Source organism: Chlorocebus sabaeus, chromosome 27 (genome assembly GCF_047675955.1).
Source record: "Chlorocebus sabaeus isolate Y175 chromosome 27, mChlSab1.0.hap1, whole genome shotgun sequence".
NCBI classification, from domain to species: Eukaryota; Metazoa; Chordata; class Mammalia; order Primates; family Cercopithecidae; genus Chlorocebus; species Chlorocebus sabaeus.
Genome location: NC_132930.1, coordinates 1,874,269 through 1,898,133, shown reverse-complemented (window position 1 = coordinate 1,898,133; position 23,865 = coordinate 1,874,269). Strand labels below are relative to the sequence as shown.

The window sequence follows — 23,865 nt, the reverse complement described above, 5'->3', positions numbered from 1 at the left end:
ACTTTCCTGTGAAGGACTGTTTTTCATAAAGTGTATTCCTATCAGTTTAGAAGGGATTTGCTAAATAAGCAAAGGTGAACTTTAGCTCCACGCTGCTTACCATAAATTACGTGGATGCTCATCCAGTAAACATTGGTTGAGCACAATCCAAGGTCAAGCATATTCCGTATCTAAATTTCTGAGGGTTTAGTTCATACAGTTTATTTCATATGGAAATTAACAATTTGAATTGTAAATACCTTTCCTCACTTCTATTAGCACAAATAAAGTAGAACTGATTCTACAAGCATATATGCATAGCCTCTACTTTGGGATGTAATGGAACATAAACTGCTGATAAAGTTTATGATCATAATTATAGGAAATAACACAAATGTAATGAATTTTACAGCTCTGAATTACCAGCAATTACTCTAAATATGCTAACAGGGCAGTTTTTGTGGATGAATGTGTGTGTATATATATATGCACATTTTAAAGTATATTAAAATTTGCACATTCTCTTTTATTCATCTAACAAATATTTGACTGCTTATTATGCAAAAGACAAGACTGGTACACAAGGACAGATCGAGTTGCATAAAAAGGATCTTCCACCCTCAAAAAAGTTGAATATGAAAGGTGAGCTGAAATATAAATGAAAGTGTTAAATGTTCAGTTTCCACTTAGTAGAAAATCTCAAGCTATGTTAACTGACTTGGTCTTAAGATGGATATAATTTTCTTCAAGGTAGAGGGGATATAAAAAAAATCACTTAATATAAACACCTAGTTTTTGTAGGAAAAAAGGTTGCATTACTTGCTGAAGCGATGCAGTTAAACAGTGGCAAAGACAGAATTAGAACCAAAGGTTCCAATTCTGGTCTAGGGTTAATTCCTTATCTTCATTTCTTTACATAGATGACTTCGCGGTTTCTTTTTAACATTAGTGCAGGATTTGGAGTCAGCCTGCCTAGGTTTCAATCTTGGTTTCACTATTTGCTGATTTTAGATAAATCAGCTTCTCTGAGCCTCAGTTTCCTCATCTTCAAAACCGGGATAATTAAAGCAACTACTTGACTGAGTTGTAAGAATAAAGATAATGATAGAGGCTGGCAAATAGTTAACACTCAGCGAATATACTGTTATTTTCTCAACACTGCAGTTTTTGCAAAACTTCAACTTTTTACTATAATAGTATAACCTAATAATAGTATAACCTTTACAGAGACTAGAAATCTGTAATAATATAACCAAAGGTAGAATATAAAAGACTGGAATTCTGATGTCAAATGGAAATAATTTTCAGTTGATGAATGTATTTTCCCCTATGAAGCTGCACTCCCATTAGAATAATTTGTAGGCCCTAACTTATCCTCACTTCAATGTATGTGTTTATGTATGTGCACCTTTCTAAGAAAATATAATGCTTTATTTTCACTCAGTCTTATATTAGAGAAAAACATTATAATTTATCCAATTCTAATTTTACCTTTAGTATGGATGTATTATATCACGTTATTCTTAGGGTTGCTTTCTTGACCAATTTATCTAACAGAATAGCAGAATACTAACATGGGACAAATTTTTCTTTAAGAGGCACATGCAACTAAAAGCTGACCTGGGCTTTCCAGATATCCATCAAGCTTATCTATTGAATGTTATTAAGCTTCAGTCACAACCTGGTTGTTCATTTTTATTAAAGTGAATTTTTCATTACGAAACCAGTATTTCACTGAGCTTTTACAAAGATTGTTTGATAACCAAAATGAAAAGTTTTACAAATATTCTTTATTTTTAGAAATGATCAAATAAGGATATTTGAACATATGCATTGTTTTACCTGATACAGAAATACAGCAAAAACAAGAACAAGAAACTTACTTGTGCATCTGTGTTTATCCTATACATGTCTTCTTTGGCACCAAATGTCCTCTTACAATCATCTAGCCACTAAAAATAAGTAACAGTAACATTTAATATGCACAATGAAATGGGTAATGTAACAGCCCGTCCATATACAACACCAAACTTAAAGCTAACTTGAAGTTCTAGGATTGGTTGCAGACCTAGAATTTTATTCCCATTCAAGCCAAATCATTTACATGGAACTAACAAAAGCAGGGATAGCATTAATATAACAAGAGGCACACACTTGTGACAGCTATACTAACAAAACCCATTCCATTCTAGGGAGCTGTGATGTTCCATTTCAGTAAAGGATATTCTTCATTTTGCAGGTTTTATGAAAATCTTCACAACCTTTGCCTGACCTTTGTGTAACATAAGACGGGGAAATGAAAGATGTGCTTCCCCTCTAGTCAATATAATAAAGGCAACTTAGAATTAAGCAGGTCTGTTGCTTCTGAGAAGTATAATTCTCAGAAGACTAGTGTCAGTTTTAAATTTGTGAACTGGCAATCAAGATCCATTTTAAATCTTGTTTTTCTTTTCTTTCTTTTTGGACAGTAATGAATGACAAACATGTTATTTCCAAGCAATACTGGATGTAGAAGCCAAATGTGGTTTTTCCTTCTCTGGGGGTATTCCTAATGTTGATATAAAAGTACAGGCTGGGTGTGGTGGCTCCTGCCTGTAATCCCAGAGCTTTGGGAGGCTGAGCGGGGAGGACTGCTTGAGGGCAGGAGTTCAAGACCATCCTGGGCAACATAGGGAGACCCTGTCTCTAAAAAAAATAGTTAAAAAAAGGAATACTTCAAAAATAAAGTACATTTTCTTCAGCAAAATATAAATAACAATAGCACTGTGGTATAGTAGAAAAGAACGCTGGACTCTCAGAATTTCCAGGCTGAAGTAAAAAAAGTGTGTTCAAGGTAAGCTCCTAGCTTTGGACAGTTTGATATTATCAGTTGTTTTGACTTCTAAGTTCTTTTTTTAAATTATACTATTAAACAATACAACTTATATATATATAGAGAGAGATATATGAAATCATTAGGACTTTGAGAAACTCAAACTAGCTGCATTAAGCAGCTACTCTGAAAGTATTTTAGTATTCGACATTTAACATTCTCTATTGTAGCTTATATTGTACCCACAAAGAATTAAAATTAGACATTTCAGTTATTTCAAAAATGATCTCTTTGACCTTATTTTCCTTTTATTTCAGTCTCTCAGGTTTCACCGGCCCTTAGGCTATTTGCTTGACAGCATCTCTGAAGGAAAACATGTTAAGCTTTTCTAGTGAGATACAGCTGATGGCAGCCATTGTCAAAAGCTATCAGTGGATTTCTTTGTATTAGTAAAATGCAGTTGACATCTAACATGGAACCTGTGCATTAATCTTTATTCATACAAAATGTTAAAATCTTAATTATCCCTTATCTTGTCCAATTTGTCCAAGTATACTAATAAATTTGAAAATAATTTCAGTTGACTAATGGCTTATTTTTGTACTGTGTACTTAATGATACAGCCTTTTGGGGGGTACTGTTCAATATAATTATTGCTGATTTTTATTCTGTTAAAAGACAAACCCCAACCATATAGTCCTGTGGCTGCACAACGGCTTGAGAGATACAGGTCCACACCTTTCCAGCCAGAGCACACAAAACACGGTAGTTTGTGCACAGAGCACCCTCCAGTTCACATCTAATCAGTTTTCCTGTCACGGTATTTTCTTTATTCAAGGTTCAAATGAAGGTTAAAATTTAACTGTTGAGGTTCTACTTCTGGGTGTGATGGAGTAGCCTATATAAGAACAATCCTGCAAGGACAACTATGGAAGCTGAATCCTATCAGCAAAAACTCAAACAGTTAGAGAAAAGTACCGAAGTGAGCCCAATACCCGCCCCAGTGCTAACTCTAGGTGTATTCATATTCACGTCCCTGCGCAGAGAGGCTGAACAGAAAGCAGTGGCCTACAGTTTATGCCCTACAGTTTCACTGGGCTGGGAAAACAGTTTTCAAAGATAGATAGTGAGATATTGAGGGCCAATATCCTGGAGAAAAGAGAACTGCAGAGAAGTGACCCCAGTAGTCTCTGTGCAGTTTCCCCTTGGGACATTTGCTGTTCCTGTTTATTATCTGCAGGGGGAGAGGCTACGAAACCACACACTAGCCCCTGGGAGACTGAGAAGGTCGGCAGAGACTGCTGCTCTCTCAGTGCCGGAGAGAGAAAAATCATTCAATTCACTTGTGAGCCTTAGAAGTCTTGAAGAATAATAAAAAGAATGTATAACTCAAAAACTAATAGGAAAATTAAATAGGGCAGACAGTAAATATTTTAGGCTTTGCAAACCATATAGTGTTTGTTTTAACTATTGAACTATTACAGTGCAAACACAGCCATGGACAATATGTAAGTAAACCAGATAGCTGTTTTCTACTAATTTTATTTACAAAACCAGGCAGTGGGCCAGATATGACTTGATGGCTGTAGTTTGCTAACCTGTGTTCAAGAAGTTTGTATGCACTATTAATTGTTTGAATTTCCTAAAAATTTTAGAATCAGCCTGTCAATTTCCATTAATATGCCATCTGAGATTTTGAATAAGACTGCATTAAACCTATAGACCATTTTGGGGGAAAATGACATCTTTACCATATTGAGTCTTCTAATTGATAAACATGTTATATAGTCCTCCATTTAGGTGGTCTTTCATTTTTTTCAATATTTGCAGTTTTCTGTATAGAGGTACAGCATATCTTTAGATAGATTTATTTGTAGGTATTTGATATTTTCCTATTATAAATTGTATCTATTGCTTTAAAACCAACCACCCTGAAACTTAATGGCTTCAAACAACCAAAATGAATCTATGTGCTGGCTGGGAGTTTTCTTCTGGTCTTGCCTAGGGTCACTCATGAGTCTATAGTCATTTGATGGCTTGACTGGGGAAGTGGCAGGGTTGAAGTTCCAAGTTGGCTTCACTCATATGTCTTGCACACTGGCTGTCAACTGGAATGCCTCTGTTCTCCCCTACATGGCCTCATCTTCCAGCAGGCTAGAGGTCAAATAGTTTCCCAGAGTTTATCCCAGTTTATCATCATACTCTAACCAGTATGATGGCAAAAGCAGAAGCCACAAAAGACCACTTCAGGACTAGTCTTGGAAGTTACACAGCATTGCTTCTGAACTTGATTGGTTAGAGCAAATCACAAGGCCATCCCAATTTAAGAGATGGTGAAATGGTGGACTCTGTCTCTTCATGGGAAGAATAGGAAAGTCACATTGCAAAGGGGTGTGGCCACAGAGAAGCATGATTCATTGGGACCAGTATTTTAACAATCTACCTTTGCTTCTAGTAGGCAATGATTTCTGAAGATACAAAAACCATAACCACGATGGAAAAGGCCAATAACCTGGACTTATTAAAATTAAAAACTTCTGTTCATCAAAAAATGCTACTAAGATAGCAAAACTGCTAGCCACAGAGAAGGAATAATCTTTGCAATACATATATCCAAAAGAGGATATATCCATTTAGGATAAAAAGCCCCTACAAATCAATAAGAAAAACCCAACCCATTTACAAAAATGAACAACGTACTTGAAGCCACAATTCACAAAATATCTTAAATGAGATCCATTTGAAAAGGAGCTCAAACATTAGTCATGAGGGAAATGCAAAATAGTACCATGAGATACCACCACACACTTCATTTTTCATAGGCCTATACATGTCATAGATATTTACTACTTATTAATGAAAGACCCATCTCCTAGAAAAATAATTGTCTACTGTATGCAGTTTGTGTGAAAGAGAGAAACTATTTTTTGTTCTTCTGCCCCTCCCAATTGAAAACGTGCTAGATTTACTCTTAGGGAAGGAACAGAGCTACTCTGTTTTCAATGCCAGATTGGACTTGAAGAGGCCTTTCTTAGGAGGTGATTATCTAATGCTTTTTTCTCCCATTGCTTGCCCATGTACATGTACACATCATGGGAAAAAGATCATAGCTTTGTCAGAGGTTGTGGATTTCCTAGACCACAATTCTCTAATGCACTGAGAAATACTGCTTTAATTTCCCCACTTGGAATGTTGACAGCAGCGATATAGTCTCCACAGAGCTTTTTACAAAGCTATGGTTTTCCATTGTGCTGTTAGAGAGCTGATTTTTAAAAGCCAAAGGTAGGAATTCGCTGGATAGAGAGCTCAAAGAACCTGCTGCTCTCAGGAAAACCCTGAGGCAGGTGCTAAGAAGTCTTCTTTTCTGTCTGGGCTATTCTGCTGCCAGGATTACCCTTCCAGTGTCAAGAGCAAACCACTTTTCGCATATCGTAAAAAGAGACTGACCTGCTCAGTGGCTTCTCTTTTGGCATTGTATGTATCCAGGTGTTCTTGCAACTCCAAAACACCAAACTTGAGGGTTTCCAGCAAACCACATGACATCAGCTGTGAAATCAGAAATATTGACCCAGGTTACCATTTCTGATTGAAATCACAAGACTCACAAAATCATGAGACTTTTCAGTTATGGAATACCTATTAGTTGGTTTTTGGATATTCTCTTACTCTACTCTGTCCCCTACTAAGAGCTGAGCTCTCACTGGAACAGAGTAGGAGTGCAGTGGGACTTCAGAAGTCTCAGGAAGGACATCCTCAAGTGTTTTCAAAGACGTCAGGCAAGACCAGTACATACCTCAACCTTAAAGATTTTTAAACCTTAGTTCTTTAAATACCTTAATATATAATCTAGAAGTGTGCTTGAAAATAAATCAGGAAATGAAACAGGAGGCCTGAGTATTTCACGGGGGGAGGTTTAGGTATCTCCTACGCATTTTTATTTAAGAATAAAAAAATTACCCATCTCTAGAGCATGACTTTTTAGCTTTCCCATCTAGGACTCTGTGGAGGGTAAGGGCAGGAAGGAGTCAGAATCAGAAATAGTCACAAGTTGCTGCATCTAATATACCAGAATTGTCGTTTGCCAAATATTTATAATCCTGTTGAAAATCTGAACCTTTATACCATAAAATTCAGAATTACTTAGAAAAAAAAGAAGACTTACTGAATGATGCCATTCAAATGTAGTCTTTATAATAAATGTGCATGTAAAAACTTACTGTTTCAGCATCCACAAAGACTGTTGGGCATTCTGAACACATCATCATCACTTCCAAGGAACTTTTAAATTTGGTACCAATGCGTTGCAGACTCTCACCAAGAAAGCTGACTGCCTCATTAGTTATTTCTCCAAACTTTCTTTGAATTGTCTATGGGGAAAAGCAAAAGAGTTTGGTGTTTCATAAGAAAGCCTTTTTTTTTACCTTTAAGTAAAGAAGCATAATAGGGTAGACTTTTATTTTAAAATTATAATGATATATAGAATTTTAAGCATTGATCTGTAAATCCATATTTTTAGGTATTTCCTTAGGAAACATATTAATTTCTAAAAAGAAACAAAAATTTACAAAATAATATTACTGAAAAAATTAATGCTATATGCCAGTCATCTCCCTATTCCTGAGATTTTTTCATCAGAGGCAGACAGATGGATGCATGCTGTACATTCTTAGCAATCAAAGTCCTCACCTGTCTTGAGGAAGTTGTTCATCAAAAGTTATTACCTGAAGGAAACTTTCAGTAAATGTAGTTTACTATTCTTGACTATGGGCTGCCATCTGGCTTAACTTTAGGTAAAGTCATAAAAAATGTATTAAGAGTAATATTTTCTCCGAGTCCAAGAATATTCATTTCCATAAAACAGACAATGGCTGACTCACAGTAAGTCAATCAATTAGACTACATTATCAGTAGTATCAATGGTTAAAGTATACCTACTTATATATGTGTTGCACTGTTAGGTGGCATTATGATTAAAATAAAAAGCATAAATCCACACTTTCAGCCATCATGAAACTTACAACATCAGTAAGAATATGAGTAGAAAAACCAAGTAGTGATGCAGTAAGTACAGAATTAAATAAGCGCTCCCGTTAATGAGCGCTAAAGAACTTCCAGGAGAGAGAGACTGGAGGTTGGAGTGGTTGGGAAAGCTTTGGTAAGAAAATGTATTTAGCTGAGTCTTCCAAGATGGGCAAAATTTGGGAGGAGAAAAGGGAGGAAAGGTAGTAGATAGTTCAGAGGATATAACTTAAATGGTGGCATTTTTCTGTACCTTAGTTTCCCTCTCCACTGAATGCTAAAAATCAAATCTACATTCCATAGTTGTGGTGTGAGAACACTTACTATAAAGCCATTTAGCACAGTGCCTAGCATGTAGTGGGTAGTCAATAAATTTTAGCTTATATTATCGTTATTGTTAGGGAGGAAGCAACCTTAACAGCTAAAACTTTTAAGGTCCTCACAGAGTCATAAAAGTGTCCATTACTTTAACCCTTGATTATAAACTGATTTATGATATATTAACTGTAAGCTCCCTGAAGGCAGAGCTTAGGCCTTTATTTCTTTGGTATCCTGATAGTGCCTAAGCATACTGCAGAAAACATATCAGATGTTGTTTTGAAGTTTTATTCTAATTGCCTTAAGGGAGAAATCTGTACCAGTCATTGTGTAATGTACCAGCAGTACCACAATGTCACAGTGTCAATGTAAGTAATACCACTAGCTTAGAAAAAAAAAATTATTAAAGAAAACTGGTAGGAATATTAAAATTGGAGATGCTGATTTTAGAAGAAAAACTGTAATTTGAATAGGTAACTATAATATAAATTCAGAAACCCTGAACCTCACTGACCTGAAAAAGCCTAGAAAACACATGAAAAGTAAACACTGCAGAGGACCCGTCAGTGTCAGACAGCATCTGATTGACGTGGCAGCGCCAGGCTTCCTCTTCATCATCATATGCCACGGGCTGAAAGGCGGCTATGATGGCAGAAAGAAATGGTGATGGCAGAGGCGACGTCTGTACTTCTGGAAAACCATCTTGCTCTTCTTCGTCTTGACTGTTAACACAGATATCACAAATATCATAACACTATCTCAGAAAAAAAGAATAGGCTCGATCATGTAAGACAGTTTAAGTCATTTGACAGGTTATTTTTATTCATATATACACACTGATTTAGAAAATGTACAACCACCTAAATCTTGTAAGAAAGTGTGAATAAGTGAATTCCTGTTCTTTCTAGTTAGCATTTTTAGAATTAGAACTCTAATTTCAAGCAACTACCTTAAAATAACCCAAGTCCTATAATTTGCCACCACTATGGATAAATTTTAGTAACTTCTATGAATAATACCAATGAGAATGTTTTCATTTTCAATGGTCAATTTTGGAGGCTTTTATTTGAACAGCCTCACATTGGTGATAATATTTTTTAAGTTTTGATCATGATCTTTTGTGTTAAGGGCTATGTTAGGTGCCTTATATGGATAATTTCATTCAGTCTTTGCAACTACATGAGGATTAGGTTCTATTATTATCTTGATTTTAAAGATGAAACAAAAAGTTCAGTAAGGTTAAATAATATGTCTAGTCACTGGGTAAGAAATGACAGGGCCAGAATTTGAACCCAGGACTACAGGTCCAAATGCTATTAGCCAGGAAACACATAGCTAGCTCAGTTATTTCATAAGCACATACTATGTTCCTAGCAATATGGCCAATAATAGATTGGAATCCAAAGAAACATAAGACCTGGCCATTTCCTTCAAATAATTTATAATCCCAAAAGTCAGATTATACAAACCAAAGTGAAACAATGGAAAAAGATGAAGATATATTTGGGTTGGACATTCTACAACTCTCGGCCATAAAAATGAAGAAATATTTGAGTCTGACACTCCATAAAAAAGACATGTGTTATTCAAGGTCTTAAGATTGAATGTTTCGCATTACAAGCTGGTTCTATAAGGCTTTATCGAAATTTTGGAGCAATGCACATGGAAGAGAGGGACCCAAGTAAAGACTGGAGAAAACCATCAAAATAAAGCAGACATCTGAAGTGAAAACAAATGAGACCTCAAAAAGGTTAATTTTAAAACTGTCACTGTGGTGACTGATTTTAACACGTATACTATAAGCTAGAGTAGATAACCTGTTTGCTTAGTAGGAATGCTCCATTCTATTTCAGCTGCAGTAGTTGGCCAAAGTCGACTGTTCGGCTTCAGCCTTTTAGAAAGCCAAATAGCTGAATAGCATCGTTTCTGGCATTCCTGAACTTGTGCATGATTAATGATTGAATGGTTGCATGGGCTACTGCCATATTCAAATCAGTAATATGAAAAAGGTGTATCACTAAGATTTATTGTTAATATCTGATTATATATTTTCAAATATAGGTAAGTATTCTTGATATGTTGATGGTAAAAAAAATCTCAAATGTGTTGTATATGTTAAAACTCTATTATCACATGAAGTATAAAGATGTAATTTTTATTGTAAAAGTAAAATTCTGAAATACTTGCTGATTATTAAATATTAATTTTATATAAAAACAGCTATCCAGGAGCTCAAATTGTTGAATGAGGAAATAGATACACACACAGAGTGCATGAAGTTAGATACCTTTATAAAAAACATAATATTGAACCACAAATATTTATGAAATTTAAATAGTGGATATTCTAATTCTATGTGTTACAGAATTATTTGGTATATGAGTTTCATAACAGCCACCAAAATTTCCCTTAAAAGCTATAAATAATAATTGATTATTCAAGTCAGTCCATGAGTAAAGAAAAAGTTCCATTTGAGAATTCTTCATACTTTTTGGTAATACGTTTTTAATGTATGGAGCATAAACATTTAAAAGGAGCAATCTAGCATCTAAGAAATAATCACTTCTGCCTATAGTAGAAATAAAACTTAAAAAATATGACCACTGATCATGAAACTGTAAAAACAATTTTTTGGATATATTTTAGATTTAAATTCTGGTATCACGGAAGTTCATTCCAATATTGATTTTAACATTTGGACATCTGGTATGACAAAATAGATATTTGGTGTGCTTCTAAATGTGGAATACCACTTACTATGCTTTGAAAATGGCCTAATTGTTTTTCTTTATGGGAATGTCCATAATTGAAGAAATATCCCATTAGAGTAAGGCATTCTATCTTTAAAAATGAAGATAGTATGATTCTAGACTAAAACACACAAAGTATGATTACAGACTGAAACGCACAAAGAAATGAAAGTAAGTAAACTGGAATACAGGGGCACTCTTTGGAAGGAATGGGGGAGAGATTATCAGCTCACTATGGTGTTTATGATACTGTATTCTCACCTAGACAGTCCGGAGAAATCTGCTTCTTCTTCTTCACATCTTTCATCTAGCTCTTTCAGAGCTAAGGTAACATCCTCTTCGCAGATTGACTCAGGGTAGCTTTCAGGAGCTAGAGGCTCCGGCATTTCAGTTTCTTCTAAATCAAGAATTCCATGACACACAAGAGAATCCTGCTGTTCTTGAATTATATAGGACCCTTCATCTTCAAAGGCTGTAACATGTTCTTCCTTTAATACTGAACTTGTATCCTACAAAACAATCATATTTTTAGTGAACTATAAAAACATAAAAAAGAATTTTACAACACAATAAATAAGTATTGCCATCCATCTAAGTCTGTTTTATTAAGTGATGTTCATTTATACAGTCTAACTATATGTATAAATACATATATGTATATGTATTTTTTTGAAACAGAGTCTTGCTCTGTCACTCAGGCTGGAGTGCAATGGCGTGATCTCGGCTCACTGCAATCTCTGCCTCTCAGGTTCAAGCGATTCTCCTGCCTCAGCCACCCAAGCAGTAAGGACTACAGGCACATGACACCACACCCAGCTAAATTTTTTTTTTGTATTTTTTAGTAGAGATAGGGTTTCACCATGTTAGCCAGGATGGTCTCAATCTCTTCACCTCGTGATTTGCCCGCCTTGGCCTCCCAAAGTGCTGGGATTTCAGGTGTGACCCACTGTACCCGGCCACTTTTACAGTTTTTGAACCAGTTATAAACTTTTTTAACGGTCATAGGTTTAAAATATTTTGAAATTAAAATATATCACCTATTATTGTATAGAAATATTGAAGACTTTTTCTTTTCTCTTCAGTAATAGGATTTAGGTGTTTACTTAGAAATACACGCTTTTGGTCCAAGATGGCCAAATAGGAACAGCTCCAGACTACAGCTCCCAACGTGAGCGACACAGAAGACGCATGATTTCTGCATTTCCAACTGAGGTACCGGGTTCATCTCACTGGGGTGTGTTGGACAGTGGGTGCAGGACAGTGGATACAGCCCGCCAAGTGAGAGCCGAAGCAGGGCGAGGCATTGCCTCACCCAGGAAGCACAAGGGGTAAGGGAATTCCCTTTCCCAGCCAAGGGAAACCATGATACACAGCACCTGGAAAATTGGGTCACTCCCACCCTAATACTGCACTCTTCCAAGGGACTTAGCAAATGGCACACCAGGAGATTATATCCCGTGCCTGGCTCAGAGGGTCCCATGCCCATGGGGCCTCCCTCATTGCTAGCACAGCAGTCTGAGATCTAATTGCAAGGTGGCAGCGGGGCTGGGGGAGGGGCGCCCACCATTGCTGAGGCTTGAGTAGGTAAACAAAGCAGCCTCCAAGCTCAAATGGGTGGAGCCCACTGCAGCTCAAGGAGGCCTGCCTGCCTCTATAGACTCCACCTCTGTGGACAGGGCATACCCAAACAAAAGGCAGCAGAAACCTCTGCAGATTTAAATGTCCCTGTCTGACAGCTTTGAAGAGAGTAGTGGTTCTCCCAGCATGGAGTTTGAGATCTGAGAACGGACAGACTGCCTCCTCAAGTGGGTCCCTGACCCCTGAGTAGCCTAACCAGGAGGCACCCCCTAGTAGGCGCAGACTGACAACTCACACGGCCAGGTACCCCTCTGAGACGAAGCTTTCAGAGGAACGATCAGGCAGCAACATTTGCTGTTCAGTAATATTCACTATTCTGCAGTCTCCCCTGCTGGATACCCAGGCAAACAGGGTCTGGAGTGGACCTCCAGCAAACTCCAACAGACCTGCAGCTGAGGGTCCTGACTGTTAGAAGGAAAACTAACAAACAGAAAGGACATCCACACCAAAACCCCATCTGTACGTCACCATCATCAAAGATCAAAGGTAGATAAAACCACAAAGATGGGAAAGAAACAGAGCAGAAAAGCTGAGAATTCTAAAAATCAGAGCACATCTCTCCCTCCAAAGGAACACAGCTCCTCCCCGGCAACGGAACAAAGCTGGACGGACAATGACTTTGACAAGTTGAGAGAAGAAGGCTTCAGATGATCAAACTTCTCCGAGGTAAAGAAGGAAGTTCGAACCCATCGCAAAGAAGCTAAAAACCTTGAAAAAAGATTAGACGAATGGCTAACTAGAATAACCAATGTAAAGAAGTCCTTAAATGACCTGATAAGAGCTGAAAACCATGGCACAAGAACTATGTGACAAATGCACAAGCTTCAGTAACCGACACGATCAACTGGAAGAAAGGGTATCAGCGATTGAAGATCAAATGAATGAAATGAAGCGAGAAGTGTAGAGAAAAAAGAGTAAAAAGAAATGAACAAAGCCTTCAAGAAATATGGGACCATGTGAAAAGATCAAATCTACGTCTGACTGGTGTGCCTGAAAGTGACGGTGAAAATGGAACCAAGTTGGAAAACACTCTGCAGGATATCATCCAGGAGAACTTCCCCAACCTAGTAAGGCAGGCCAACATTCAAATTCAGGAAATACAGAGAACGCCACAAAGATACTCCTCGAGAAGAGCAACTCCAAGACACATAATTGTCAGATTCACCAAAGTTGAAATGAAGGAAAAAATCTTAAGGGCAGCCAGAGAGAAAGGTCGGGTTACCCACAAAGGGAAGCCCATCAGACTAACAGCAGATCTCTTGGCAGAAACTCTCCAAGCCAGAAGAGAGTGGGGGGTCAATATTCAACATTCTTAAAGAAAAGAATTTTCAACCCAGAATTTCATATCCAGCCAAACTAAGTTTCACAAGTGAAGGAGAAATAAAATCCTTTACAGACAAGCAAATGCTTAGAGATTTTGTCACCACCAGGCCTGCCCTACAAGAGATCCTGAAGGAAGCACTAAACATGGAAAGGAACAACAGGTATCAGCCATTGCAAAAACATGTCAAAATGTAAAGACCATCGAGGCTAGGAAGAAACTGCATCACCTAACGAGCAAAATAACCAGCTAACATCATAATGACAAGATCAACTTCACACATAACAATATTAACCTTAAATGTAAATGGACTAAATGGTCCAATTAAAAGACATAGACTGGCAAATTGGATAACGAGTCAAGACCCATCAGTCTGCTGTATTCAGGAGACCCATCTCACATGCAGAGACACACATAGGCTCAAAATAAAGGGATGGAGGAAGATCTACCAAGCAAATGGAAAACAAAAAAAAGCAGGGGTTGCAACCCTAGTCTCTGATAAAACAGACTTTAAACCATCAAAGATCAAAAGAGACAAAGAAAGCCATTACATAATGGTAAAGGGATCAATTCATCAGGAAGAGCTAACTATCGTAAATATATATGCACCCAATACAGAAGCACCCAGATCCATAAAGCAAGTCCTTAGAGACTTACAAAGAGACTTAGACTCCCATACAATAATAATGGGAGACTTTAACACCCCACTGTCAACATTAGACAGATCAACGAGACAGAAAGTTAACAAGGATGTCCAGGAAGTGAACTCAACTCTGTACCACGCGGACTTAAAGGACATCTACAGAACTCTCCACCCCAAATCAACAGAATATACATTCTTCTCAGCACCACATCACACTTATTCCAAAATTGACCACATAATTGGAAGTAAAGCACTCCTCAGCAAATGTAAAAGAACAGAAATTATAACAAAGTGTCTCTCTGACTACAGTGCAATCAAACTAGAACTCAGGACTAAGAAACTCAATCAAAACTGCTCAACTACATGGAAACTGAACAACCTGCTCCTGAATGACTACTGGGTACATAATGAAATGAAGGCAGAAATAAAGATGTTCTTTGAAACCAATGAGAACAAAGATACAACACACCAGACTCTCTGGGACACATTTAAAGCAGTACACACTGTGGCTTCAAATGTGAGGGAAATTTATAGCACTAAATGCCCACAAGAGAAAGCAGGAAAGATCTAAAATTGACACCCTAACATCACAATTAAAAGAACTAGAGAAGCAAGAGCAAACACATTCAAAAGCTAGCAGAAGGCAAGAAATAACTAAGATCAGAGCAGAACTGAAGGAGATACAGACACAAAAAACCCTCCAAAAAATCAATGAATCCAGGAGCTGGTTTTTTGAAAAGATCAACAAAATTGATAGACCACTAGCAAGACTAATAAAGAAGAAAAGAGAGAAGAATGAAATAGACACAACAAAAAATGATAAAGGGTATATCATCACCGACCCCACAGAAATTCAAACTACCATCAGAGAATACTATAAACACCTCTAGGCCAATAAACTAGAAAAGCTAAAAGAAATGGATAATTTCCTGGGCACTTACACTCTCCCATGATTAAACCAGGAAGAAGTTGAATCCCTGAATAGACCAATAGGAGGCTCTGAAATTGAGGCAATAATTAATAGCCTACCAACCAAAAAGAGTTCAGGACCAGATGGATTCACAGCTGAATTCTACCGGAGGTACAAGGAGGAGCTGGTACCATACCTTCTGAAACTATTCCAATCAATAGAAAAAGAGGGAATCCTCCCTTACTCATTATATTAGGCCAGCATCATCCTGATACCAAAGCCTGGCAGAGACACAACAAAAAAAGAGAATTTTAGACCAATATCCTTGATGAACATTAATGCAAAAATCCTCAATAAAATAGTGGCAAACTGAATCCAGCAGCACATCCAAAAGCTTATCCACCATGATCAAGTGGGCTTCATCCCTGCGATGCAAGGCTGGTTCAACATACGCAAATCAATAAACGTAATCCAGCATATAAACAGAACCAAAGACAAAAACCACATGATTATCTCAATAGATGCAGAAAAGGCCTTTGACAAAATTCAACAGTCCTTCATGCTAAAAACTCTCAATAAATTTGGTATTGATGGAATGTATGTCAAAATAATAAGAGCTATTTATGACAAACCCACAGCCAATACCATACTGAATGGGCATAAATTGGAAGCATTCCCTTTGAAAACTGGCACAAGACAGGGATGCCCTCTCACCACTCCTATTCAACATAGTGTTGGAAGTTCTGGCCAGAGCAATCAGGCAGGAGAAAGAAATAAAGGGTATTCAATTAGGAAAAGAGGAAGTCTAATTGTCCCTGTTTGCAATGACAGGATTGTATATTTAGAAAACCCCATTGTCTCAGCCCAAAATCTCCTTAAGCCGATAAGCAACTTCAGTAAAGTCTCAGCATAGAAAATTAATGTGCAAAAATCACAAGCATTCTTATACACCAGTAACAGACAGAGAGCCACATCATGACTGAACTTCCATTCACAACTGCTTCAAAGAGAATAAAATACCTAGGAATCCAACTTACAAGGGATGTGAAGGACCTCTTCAAGGAGAACTACAAACCACTGCTCAATGAAATAAAAGAGGACACAAACAAATGGAAGAACATTCCATGCTCATGGATAGGAAGAATCAGTATCATGAAAATGGCCATACTGCCCAAGGTAATTTATAGATTCAATGCCATCCCCATTAAGCTACCAATTACTTTCTTTACAGAATTGGAAAAAAATACTTTAAAGTTCATATGGAACCAAAAAAGAGCCCACAGTGCCAAGACAACCCTAAGCCAAAAGAACAAAGCTGGAGGCATCACTTTAACTGACTTCAAACTATACCACGAGGCTACAGTAACCAAAACAGCATGGTACTGGTACCAAAACAGAGATATAGACCAATGGAACAGAACAGAGCCCTCAAAAATAATACCACACATCTACAACCATCTGATCTTTGACAAACCTGAGAAAATCAAGAAATGGGGAAAGGATTCCCTATTTAATAAATGGTGCTGGGAAAACTGGCTAGCCACATGTAGAAAGCTGAAACTGGATCCCTTCCTTACGCCTTATACAAAAATTAATTCAAGATGGATTAGAGACTTAAATGTTAGACCTAAAACCGTAAAAACCCTAGAAGAAAACCTAGGCAATACCATTCAGGACATAGGTACGGGCAACGACTTCATGTCTAAAACACCAAAAGCAATGGCAACAGAAGCCAAAATTGACAAATGGGATCTAATCAAACTAAAGAGCTTCTGCACAGCAAAAGAAACTACCATCAGAGTGAACAGGCAACCTACAGAATGGGAGAAAATTTTTGCAATCTACTCATATGACAAAGGGCTAATATCCAGAACCTACAAAGAACTCAAACAAATTTACAAGAAAAAAAAATCAAACAACCCCATCAAAAAGTGGGCAAAGGATATGAACAGACACTTCTCAAAAGAAGACATTCATGCAGCCCACAGACACATGAAAAAATGCTCATCATCACTTGCCATCAGAGAAATGTAAATCAAAACCACAATTAGATACCATCTCACACCAGTTAGAAAGGCAATCATTAAAAAGTCAGGAAACACCAGGTGTTGGAGAGGATGTGGAGAAATAGGAACACCTTTACACTGTTGGTGTGATTGTAAACTAGTTCAACCATTGTGGAAGACAGTGTGGCGATTCCTCAAGGATCTAGAACTATAAATACCATATGACCCAGCCATTCCATTACTGGGTATATACCCAAAGGGGTATAAATCATGCTGTCATAAAAATGCATGCACAGGTATGCTTCTTGTGGCACTATTCACAATAGGAAAGACTTGGAACCAACCCAAATGTCCATCAGTGACAGACTGGATAAAGAAAATGTGGCACATATACACCATGGAATAGTATGCAGCCATAAAAAAGGATGAGTTCATGTCCTTTGTAGGGACATCGATGCAGCTGGAAACCATCATTCTCGGCAAACTATTGCAAGAACAGAAAACTAAACACTGCATATTCTCACTCATAGGTGAGAACTGAACAATGAGAACACTTGGACACAGGAAGGGGAACATCACACACTGGGGCCTTTTGCGGGGTGGGGTGGGGGGAGGTATAGCATTAGGAGGTATACCTAATGTAAATGATGAGTTAATGGATGTAGCATGCCAACATGGCACATGTACACATATGTAACAAACCTGCACGTTGTGCACATGTACCCTAGAATTTAAAGTATAATAAAAAATAAGTAAATTAAAAAAAAAAGAAGTATGTGCTTTGGTACAATATCTTCTCTCATATATGTTCTAACTCTACACAAGTAAAATGTTGTATTGTTAGTATAAATTGTCTCCTGTTTGAAATGTCATTTCTTTCATTACAATGGAACACATTATATTGTGGATATAAGTAGGGGAGATGACTCAAAGTAATTAACCCACTGGTCCTGTGGGGCTGCCATACAGCAGGAATAGGTACTGACCAATCAGAAGGATGCCGAACCTAGACCACTGGGGCAGCTTTACTATAAGACCTCATTTTGGCTTTGAGTATTGATAAAGCTTCATCACTGAGCTACAGTTCAGAAGACATTAGGATATTTTAGATAATTATACTTTTGAAAATTAAACTATCACAAGCTCATTATCAAAAAAGAGTATATTCTCCTAATTTGAAGTAAACAATAACGAAAATATGTTATAAAGCATACTAGTGGTGTGCCCTTTCTATCCACTGTAATATTACTGAAACAATGTTGCTATGTGATACAGAAGTGGTAGAGGCTCAATGAGCTGCTACTATTAAAAAATGAAAACACCTTCAAAGCATATATTTTTAGTTTATTAATCAATTTGAAAATAAGTACTAATGGTCATAGTTTTAGGAATAAAGATCAGCTTCTTTTGAGTGTTTGGACCTAAGTTACTTCTCAGCTGTAGAGTAGCTTCTTATCTCTTTTTCATGGATAAAAATATAATTTCCTTCCAAAATAAGAAAAGTAAGAGAAAGTCAGAGCCTATGACCCTACACTAGCCTGGGCCTTATTCATATGTAAAACTCATCTATAAAATGAAAGATTTTGACTAGATTCTGGGCTGAGTGCTCTGGTATAAATAATTCCTAACTGCAATTAGTTTATAATCTGATAACCGGGTTAGGCTAATAAGTGAATGACAATAACATATACCAGAGTAATAGCAAATGTACGGCAAATACTATCAGCAACATACAAATGGGTGCTGGTACTCAATGATGGGAAAGCTCACATCTGGTTGAGGCAACTGAGGTGAGTCTCCTTGGAGGAAACAGCATGTTTTGACAAATATGAGGTAGGGAGGGTATTGCAGGGAAAGTGATTAGAAGATATCAAAGGCATAGAAATATGCCATAAAAACACAAAGTGGTCTGGATTTAGTTAAGCACGGAAAGCAGCAAACTCTGAGTCTTTACCTTAGCATTGAATATAATACAGTACAATTATTTCTTAATTCTTCCACCAGTTTATATTCAATATACCCTAAGGTTTCCAGATGAATTTTCTAAAAAAAATGTGTCATTATTTGGGAAGATAATTTATGTGACAGTACTAGAGACATTTCTATACCTAGAATATTTATTGGCATGAATTTTTCCTTCTACATCAACACGAACATACTGTTATCTCAACCTAAACTTAGTTCAATGCCCTCACTTTTCATTAGTTCACACTTGTAGTGGATTGTCATTTTTTCTTGAATAATAATTTCAAGATGATATTTTATCTGTAGTTAGTATCATATAATATACAATGAAATTTTCTAGTAATGCCTACATGTAATGAGGAAAGTGCTTTTGGGGCTGATAAAATGGATTCCATTGTTTATATGTAGATTATGAGAAATCAAATTTTCTTGTACTTCACCTTATTAGACAATGACACACGCACACATGCTTTGTTACAGAGATTTCTTTCCTATAAGGAATAATTTGTCATCCATGAGTTGGATTCGAAGCTATCATAAATAATAAAAGAAACCCTCTGTGAGTAAATACAAGTGAAGAACTTAATCCCCTCTTGAGATCAGAGTGTAACATGTGTATATTACGGAGAAGAAAGGGACACCCAGCTCTAAAGTTTGTCATGACAAGAGATGCTTTAGTCTACTCCATTTTATCTTTCCAATATTAAAATGATTTAAGGGAAGAAATTCAAATAAACATTTTTAGGAGTGGATTTACTCCTTTAATTCACAAAACATTTCACCCATTAAAATTAATTATATTCTTTGTCTTAAGAATTTGCTTTAAAAATAATTATGGTTTTACTTAAATATCTTGGTGCTTTTCTACTTTTTTTTTTTTTTTTTTTTTTTTTTTTTTTTGGTACAAGAGGCAATTTTGGGTCATTTGACACTATTTGGCAAAACAGAGAAAAACAAATTAGGCCAATATATCCAACAGATATAAGGCTGTCATATTCCCTGTGGATAGCCATTCTTTTGGTGATAATTTTAGTATCAGTAGAACTGTTTCTAAATGAAATACCATGCTTTCAAAATATCCCTTTCATTCTCATCCACTGGTGTTACGGTGTATGGTGTGATCCAAACTAGGCACTGGAGTTTGGCTTAATAATTCCTCCCAACAACTGAAAGGAATATAGTCTATTTAAAATGCATCTCTAAATTCTGTCAGTTCTCTCCTGTAAACATTTCTCATGTTTGTGCCCTTAGTCAGGCCCTGCTAAATTCTTGCTAATATTCTTCCAGCTTAGCTCCTTCATCTCCTCCAATCCACCCTCAATGCCTCTGCCTTAGAGACTTCAATAACAACAATGAGGCTGCAACCCTTCTGTGATTATCCCTAACTGCAAGCTTTATTTGTCAGGGACTAGAACCTACTTTCCATTTTCGACAAAAAAGGCCAAAGTTTTAAGAAATAATCAGATCATGTTCTTCTTCGATGGTTACCTGCTGTGTGGCCTGTGACACATGTCATGACAGCACCTTGGCCCGCCCCTCTCCTTGTTCACTGCATTCCAGCCTCATTGGCCAGTTTTCTGTACTTCAGATGTATCAGGGCCTTTTAAACTGCTGCTTCCCCTGCCTGGAACCTTCTCCCTCCAAAGCTTCAAGGGGTGGGCTGGTTTTTGTCATTTAGGTTTCACCTTAAATGCTACCCCTGACTTTCTCCTTTACTCAAGTCCACATTACTGTTAAGACTTTTTTAGTATGATGAATAAGATAAGCACTTTCTGACATATTATTTATATTTTGTTTTACTTGCTTATCATCTGTCTCTCCTACTAGAATGAAGCTCCATAAAACCAAAAGCCTTTGTTTGTGTCACAGTTGCCATGGGCCCCATGCCTAGCCTAGTGCCTAGCACGAGGTAGCAGCTCAGTAGATATTGGTCACATAAATGAATGCTCACATGCCATGTGGGTCCCTCTTGGTATCTGGTACAGTGCTTGTTACTTAATAGGTATCTCTTGAAAGAATAAAAATTTGAATGTCTTTCTGTTATCTCCAGATAAAGTCTTAAGTCTTTAATGTGGCATATAGGACTTCTCCTGTCTATTACCTCAAGATAAAGTCTAAGTCTGTCGTGTGGCATATAGGACTTCTCCTGTCTTGGATCCCATTCATTGCTCCTATTGCTCTTCCTCTTCCTCCTCCCATTTTATTCTCTGGAAATACTCAATTTCCTGCTTTTAGCTAAACATACCATGCTATTTCACACTGCCATCCCTTTCTACATTGTGTTCCTCTGCCTGGAATGTCCCAGTTGCCATGAAACCTGTCCTTTCTTACCATCACCCCCAGTGCACAGCTGATCAGTTTTCTCTCAGTTTTCATAAAGCCTTGAACCTATTATTGAATTTTCCATTCTGAAATGTAATTTCTTTTTTTCTTTTTTTTAATTTTTGAGACGGAGTCTCACTCTGTCGCCAGGCTGGAGTGCAGTGGTGTGATCTCAGCTCACTGCAACTTCTGCCTCCCACATTCAAGCGATACAGGTGCACGCCACCATGCCCAGCTAATTTTTTGTATTTTTAGTAAAGACAGGGTTTCACCATGTTCGCCAGGATGGTCTTGATCTCTCTATTTTGTTTTTGTTTGTTTGTTTTTTTTTTTTTGGGACACAGTCTCGTACTGTTGCCAGGCTGGAGTGCAAAGGTGACATCTCGCCTCACTGCAACCTCCGCCTTCTGGGTTCAAGCGATTTTCCTGTCTCAGTCTTCCGAGTAGCTGGGACAACAGGTACGCATCACCACACCCAGCTAATTTTTGTATTTTTAGTAGAGATGGGGTTTCACCATGCTGGCCAGATGGTCTCGATCTCCTGACCTCGTGATCCGCCCGCCTCAGCCTCCCAAAGTGCTGGGATTACAGGAGTGAGCCACAGTGCCTGACTTGAAATGTAATTTTTTTTAAAAGCCTTCTCTGTCTTCCTTAATAGACAGCAAGAGAATGTTCTCTGACAACAGGGCCATCCATGCCCTATTCCTTCTGGCACCTAGTTGAATGCCTGGCATCTACTGAAACCACAATAAATATCTGTTGAATTGAATTATCTAAACCTTAGCCATATGAGTATGAGCATTTTAAAGATGGCTTGCTAATAAGGAAGCCAAAATGCCTTCATTTCAAAATATGTCTGGTTACTGTTAAAGTTGAAATATGTACAAGAGTCAGCCTAACAAGAACATGAGAGTGTTTTATCACCTTACAAAAATAGTAAGATCTGTTACCTAGATTAGATTTAATAACTACATTAATTTGATGGACAGTGACAAAATATAGCATTTCCTAATATTTACCAAGGAATAAAAAAAGCACATATGACAGAGCTATACCAATTACATTTTTTAAAAGTGTAATAATCTTTAAAAAAACCACTAATACTTACTTATTTTTGGTCAGTCATTAGCTTCAAATCTGGCTTACTTCTCACAGGCCTTTCCAAAAAACACAATACTAGTGGTTCCAAAGTCTTTTTAAAAGATTTCATTTAACAACTGCTAACACAGCTGGCCTGAGGTTTTAATCCCAATCACAGCACCAATCACATAAACCCAACACAAAGCAGAAAGAGAAAAAAAACCCAAAGTGGTCCTTCTAAGAAAATACAGAGCAATAGATGATGCTCGCCAACCCCACAGAAGCGTCTGTACATTACCTCACCACGTTTTGCAATGCAAACTGCTCGTTAAAAACATTCAAGATTATTTTTAACCTGTAGGTCATTTCCTTAATCTATCAACTTAAGAAAAAATCAGATTTGACTATTTCATTTAAAATAACTCAACAGGTTAGAAATACTGGAAACAAATCAATTTCAAAACTCTTTTGACAGAAAAGTGGGAGCTATAAAAGAGTGCTAAAAAGAGCCCAGATTGGCCATGCACCAGCCCGCATTTCTCCCCACCTCAGGCAGCTGGCTGTTAGCATTATCTAGAGAAGCCTCCAAAGTTGGGGTCTCATCCCTGATTTGAAGCATTTCTTCTGTTGTGATGCTGCCAATGGAATCTTGAGACTGGAGAAGTAAGTCAGGATGGTCTGGCATTGTTTCATCAGTGGCAGAATCACTGTTTAACTAAAAAGAGAAACAGTAAAATGAGGAATTCATTTATGAGTCAGTGATGGTCACAAAAGCCACAAGAAACATTCTCTATCATAAAATATTTTAGGGGCTTCGTTATAGTTTCTGAGATTCCTAAAATCATCTTTCTTTCCTTCCAGTCTATACCAGAATGGGTGTTGTTAGGGTAAGCAGCTAACCCCTCGGTAGAACTAAGTACGCATTAATACGGGCTAAATTTTGCTACACAAAAACTATTAAAGTGGAAGAACTCTATGTAACTATGATAACCTTGAGCTGAAATTCATATTAGAGCTGAATTCAAATTCATTCATGGAGGACCAAGCTTTATGTGGAACAGTTAAGTGAATGGGCACTAGAGATAGACTGCTTGATTCAAAT

At 37.3% G+C, this 23,865-nt stretch overlaps 1 protein-coding gene across 12 annotated transcripts in view; it reads right to left on the bottom strand.

Annotated features, from left to right (window-relative positions):
* The window catches only part of FRYL (FRY like transcription coactivator), a 283,769-nt gene that overhangs the window by 6,263 nt on the left and 253,641 nt on the right, over positions 1–23,865 (bottom strand). For all 12 annotated transcript variants that reach the window (XM_073012415.1, XM_073012406.1, XM_073012404.1 and 9 more), the window contains 6 exons: positions 23,311–23,478; positions 11,140–11,387; positions 8,643–8,850; positions 7,009–7,158; positions 6,239–6,337; positions 1,863–1,931 (listed from right to left, as the gene is read on the bottom strand). In XM_073012415.1, the coding sequence (XP_072868516.1) occupies positions 1,863–1,931; positions 6,239–6,337; positions 7,009–7,158; positions 8,643–8,850; positions 11,140–11,387; positions 23,311–23,478 (942 nt within the window). The remainder of the gene's footprint in view (positions 1–1,862; positions 1,932–6,238; positions 6,338–7,008; positions 7,159–8,642; positions 8,851–11,139; positions 11,388–23,310; positions 23,479–23,865) is intronic.